Source organism: Ipomoea nil, unplaced genomic scaffold, assembly GCF_001879475.1.
Source record: "Ipomoea nil cultivar Tokyo-kokei standard unplaced genomic scaffold, Asagao_1.1 scaffold0191, whole genome shotgun sequence".
NCBI classification, from domain to species: domain Eukaryota; kingdom Viridiplantae; phylum Streptophyta; class Magnoliopsida; order Solanales; family Convolvulaceae; genus Ipomoea; species Ipomoea nil.
The window spans coordinates 1,401,947-1,407,267 of NW_017616619.1; the positions used below are offsets into that span (position 1 = coordinate 1,401,947).

The 5,321-nt window shown below is 40.1% G+C and overlaps 1 protein-coding gene across 1 annotated transcript; it reads left to right on the forward strand.

The window, feature by feature from the left end:
* Window positions 1–1,936: 1,936 nt before the first annotated feature.
* LOC109188037 (protein FAR1-RELATED SEQUENCE 5-like) lies at window positions 1,937–3,180 on the forward strand. The gene is made up of 2 exons (XM_019338521.1): window positions 1,937–2,133; window positions 2,466–3,180. The coding sequence occupies exons 1-2, from the start codon at window positions 1,937–1,939 to the stop codon at window positions 3,178–3,180; spliced, it is 912 nt and encodes a 303-aa protein (XP_019194066.1).
* The last annotated feature ends 2,141 nt before the right edge of the window (window positions 3,181–5,321 follow it).

Genomic DNA, 5,321 nt, shown 5'->3' on the forward strand with positions numbered 1-5,321 from the left:
GAAGTCTCAAGGTATAATCTATCATCACACAATAGCATGGTTGCAATAGGCGCTAGGCGCTAGTCGGGCGGTAGAGTAGCGCCTAGCGCCTAGACGCCCTAGGCGGGGCCTAAGCGGGCTAGGCGGTCGCCTAGGCGGCTAACTAAAAAAAAAAAGAAAAACAGTGCACGTGTGTAGGTGCATATATGTCATAGGCTTTGGTTCCCATGAGGTACCTAATTAAAATGGGATAATGAGATCCCATCACCACCATTCACCCATTTAAATTTAATGGCTAAGATTAAAAGATATTGAGCAACTAATTATGGTCAGATTATAAGCATAGGGATATTCACGTAATTGTGTAGTTATATTTATTTTTGGGAAGAATACTAATATATTATTATGCACAGTAATAGCCTGCTTAAGAATGGTAATTAGTAATCATACCATTTAAAATCCTAGCGTTCCTATATGTTCCACGGTACAGTCTGACCGGAGATAGGAAAAGACATAGGTGGCTTGTGCATTCAAAGCTTAAACAGGGAAGAAGCCTGGTTGGGGACGTGTGCATGGCGTTTGCGACATCCGGTATGTGTGCCATTTTTTCATTTTTAAAATTTGGTTGTTTGAAAATTTTGTGCTTGCGTACGTTAGGGCATGTGCAACATCGTAAACAAAGCCATGTGGTGGCCTGAGTGTAACGCACGAGTGTTTGTGGTTTGTGTGGTGTGTGCGAGTAGTTGATTAGGTGATTGCGTGTATTATATATTAGGATAGCAACAGTAAGAATAATTTTAATTGCGAAGGGAAATATTCGCGTAATGTAATATGAAGTGGTTTATAAGTCCTTTTCCTATATGAACACCGCATGTGTACATTTTTTGGCAGAAGGTTAAAAAAAAATTCTAACAGCATGTATACATGTTTTGGTATCGTGAAAATATGAATGGGTGTTTGCATGTGGTAATAATCTAATGACTGAGAACAGTTTGTGTTAACCGTGTGGGAATTGGTAGGAAAAAGTGGTGTTTGTGCGAGTGTGAGGTCTGGTATGTGCGTAATGGCCGATTATGTGGGTTGAATTCGTTAAAACTACCTAAACCAGAATAACCAGAACAGAAGATGGTATGTTCGTGAAGAAATGTGTAAAGGGTGCAGAAAATTATATAGTAATCAAAAACAAGAGATATCATTTAAATGGGTATGAAACGCGATGGTTATTTGTGTGCGAACGCCAACATAATTTAGAAGTGTGTGTGGGTTAAAATTTATCATGTACTAAACTCTGAAAATACATATATATGTAACAGTTTTCCCAGGAGTTGGTGTTGCTGTAAGCAATGAAGAAATGGATAATGGAGGCGATTGTGTTATGGATGTGTCGCCTGGTGGTACGCACACTTGGATACCTAAATGTGACGCAAGCTTGAACCCATTTGAAGGACAGAAATTCGACACAATGGAAGATGGGATCACGTTCTATATGACCTACGCTGGCATAGTTGGATTTGATGTGCGTCGCAGTTCCGATAAAAGAAACAAATACGGCCAAATTATGAAAAAACAAGTGGTATGTTCACGGGAAAGGTATAAAGAGACAAAAGATAAAGAGACTATCGAGGAAGGAACAACAAAACAGAAGCATCGGAGGACGACGAACAGAGTAGGATGCCCTGCTAGACTTGTATTGACGTTGAATAAAGAGGGGAAGTATGTAGTAAAGACATTTGTAGACAGACACACACATGTCCTGTGGGAGGAGAAATACAAAAGATTCATGAAAGTGAATAGGAAAATAGACATCGGACATCAGGAATTCATAACAAATTGCGGAAAGGTAAACGTTGGGGCTAGCAAGAGTTATGATATATACGCCGAGATGGTTGGTGGGCCCGAGAATGTTGGAGCTACACAACAAGACTTCAAGAATTAAAGGAGAGAGCTTTTGGCATACATGAAAGAGAAAGATATACAGATGGTTATATCCCAATACCTAGAGAAGAAAAATGATTGCGTAGATATGTATTTTGAGTACGATGTGAACGAGAAAGACCAATTAGCTCGGGTGTTTTGGGCGGATATGCGGGCAAGAATGCACTATGGGGCTTTTGGAGATGTGGTTTCATTCGATGCAACATACAAAACTAACAGGTACATATGACTACTACGCTTTTGTAAACACGTCGATAAAAAATAAAAAAGTGTATACCTGTGAGTTTTGCGGTGATTATATATGGTGCTTGTTATGTAGTATTATTTTGGTAGGTGTCTCTGCGTAATGGTGCATGTTATGTATGGTGCATGTTATGTAGTAACTGTAGACATTTGTATATAACGTGGCAGTGCAAGTACATTTTGAAATGGAAATATAAAAAAATTAATTGTTAAATGAGCATTGAATTTGAGAAGTATGTGCAAGTAACAGTGTGTGTGGTGTTGTGACACTTGCATGTTGGTTAATTGATGCTTGTTGGTGGTCGCAGGTACAATCTCGTGTTCGTCCCATTCACAGGTATAGACAACCATAAGAGATGCGTGACATTTGCTGCGGGACTAATTGATAAAGAGGACGTGGAATCGTATAGTTGGATCCTTAGAAACTTCAAGAATGCTATGGGAAGTACACCACCTATCGTAATAACTTATCAAGATCCAGCTTTGAAGGTTGCGATTGAAACGGAATTCCAGGGGACTCGCCACCGTTACTGTATGTGGCATATTATGACTAAGGTTGGTGATAAAGTTGGTAATACATTAGCGAAGAACGAGGAGTTCCGGCATGCGTTGAATGCCGTTGTGTGGAACGAGGAAGCAACAACCATAGGATTCGAGAGCACGTGGCATGAAGTTATTCAGAAGTATGGCCTACTAAAGAATCGTTGGTTGAAACGTATGTATGATGAGCGTGCGTCATGGGTGCCTCCGTTTTTTGAAGATGTGTTTATGGGGGGCCTATTGCGTACGACTTCACGTTCAGAAGCTGAGTACAGAATTTTTCAGAGTAATACTAATAAGCATTTATGTCTTGTTGAATTCTTCAAACGTTTTGAAAGTGCAGTTCGGAAACAACGCGACAAGCATCTGGAACTTAGCGCAGCTTGCAACGGGCAAACACCGCCTCTCAAGACCCTCTTGCGCATAGAGCGAGAAGCAGCAACGGTGTACACATTGCCTGTTTTCTCTGATGTACAAAAATAAATATGTGCGGGTTGATCTACATGACGGGTGAGATCGTACACCGAAGTTGAGGGGGTGAAGACATATGTGGTCGAAGACGGGACCAATAAAAGATACACCGTCATAGTTGAGGATGGGAGCAATAATACAAGCTGCACATGTTGATTAGACACAAGGATCGGGCTGCTATGTCGACATGTATTTGTAGTATTAAAAGATTAACGGATCGACCACATACCTCCACAACATATTACTCCAAGATGGACCAAAGAGGCGGTGAAACATATAGAAAAAGGTACGGGAGTATGGAGACAAATAGGGGCGAACAACAACGCACATAATACCACCGAGGAAGGGAAAGTTATAAACACAATTTACAGATGTTTAGGCATGGCTAGAGGTAATGGTGAAAAAATGCAACAAATTACAAATGTGATTGAAGAATTGGAAGCAACACTGTGCGATAAAGAAGTCAATAGGGCAGAAGGGAACGCGAAACGGGCAGTTATGGAAGAATATTGTGGAGTTCCAGAGCCAGACACGATTAAAGTTCCCCCCCCCCCCCCCGCCCCCCCCCCCCCCCCCCCCGCAGTCACGAAGACCAAAGGGTCTGGCAAGCGAATGAAATCAGCCAATGAGGTGGCAATTATTGAGCAATTCAAAAAGAAGCGTACTTGCAAAACATGCGGGTTGGCGGCTGGCCATAATAGCCGAAGCTGCCCACAGAAGTAAAGCCGATGTACTAGATACATAACATTACTAGATACGTAACATAAGGATGGTATTTCTGTTAGTGTTGAAATATTTGAAAGTGCTACAGAACATTTAATTTTGGAATGGTATTTTTATTAAAGTTGAAATAGCTGGCTACAATGTGTTGAACTATTTTATTTGTGGTTGTGTTTGAGTATAGAAATTGTGCACCATACAAGTAAGGGTGTTATTATCTTACATATAGTAATTTTTAGTATAGCGGACCATACTAGTAGCGATCGGGGATCTATGCTTATATGGGAGCAGCCGTGTGAGAAATAATATTAGTAGATTGTTAAAAATTAAAAAAAAAGTTAAAAAAAATATTAATGAAAAGATTGGAAATAAAATAATTATCATTGGCGGAAGATACACCAAATGGTGATACCTTGTGCGTAAATTAACAAAGCTCTATGCATGCAATGACAGGTTTGTCCGGACACGTGCCATGGCTTGTGCGTAAAATAACGCAGCTCTGTGCGTGCAAAGACATAGGTCTGTGCGTTAGCGTGCGATGGCTTGTGCGTAAAAGACAGTAACGGCCGAAACAAAAACGATAGTACTATGGACTGAAACAGATTATTCGCTGAGTATAAAATCTTAAAACGTTAGATAATGTACCAAACTAAATATCATTCAAAACGAAACAAATAATCCACGCGAAAAACTATCCAAATAGTCAAATGTTTTCAAAAATCAAAACATGCAGCTATAAAAAACATGATAGAACACGTCCACAACTTCAACGAGAACGCCCCACACTGGTGACAATCAAACCTCGATGTACGTTGCTAGGAAACAAAAGAATCTCATGAACATAGCGCACACGTAATTTAAGCAAGCCACGGGCATATCCCCTAATTAATCCACAATCCCATGAAGTCATTGACTCGCCTACGTATGTCTCTAAGTGACGCATAGCAAACACCCCACAATCGAACTTATTTTTTGTGTCGCGCCATGACATACGGAGTCTCCTAGGAATCAAGTGCAACACCTTAACATAGAGGTGTTGAGCCCCATCATCCTCAAAAAGAACAGATAACAAATCCTTCTACACAAATTGTAGAAACAAAACCAAAAGTCAAAAAAATGGCAAAAAGTAAATATTAAATCGATAACATTAAAATCCACTAAGAAATAGTACAAGTGGAACATATACATACCAACACTTCAGGGGTCGCCCCATATTTAGCCAAAGATGCCCCGTCCACGGATGAGTTATCTCATAGTAATGACCATGCTCGAGAATTGGGAATAGAAACTGTAGAAAGCCAGGGGTAAAAATATGAACAATAACAACACATATGCAGAATTAAAACCCATGAAGGAGTGAACGAAAAATAATTTGTATAGCACCCATGAAGGAGTGAATGAAAAAACTTTGTATAGCAGAAAAACTGACCATG

Coding starts and splice junctions, on each gene's coding strand:
- LOC109188037 (XM_019338521.1), top strand. CDS start 1,937: ATGAAAGAGAAAGATATACAGATGGTTATATCCCAATACCTAGAGAAG. Junction 2,134..2,465: donor GCAACATACAAAACTAACAG/GTACATATGACT, acceptor TGGTGGTCGCAG/GTACAATCTCGTGTTCGTCC.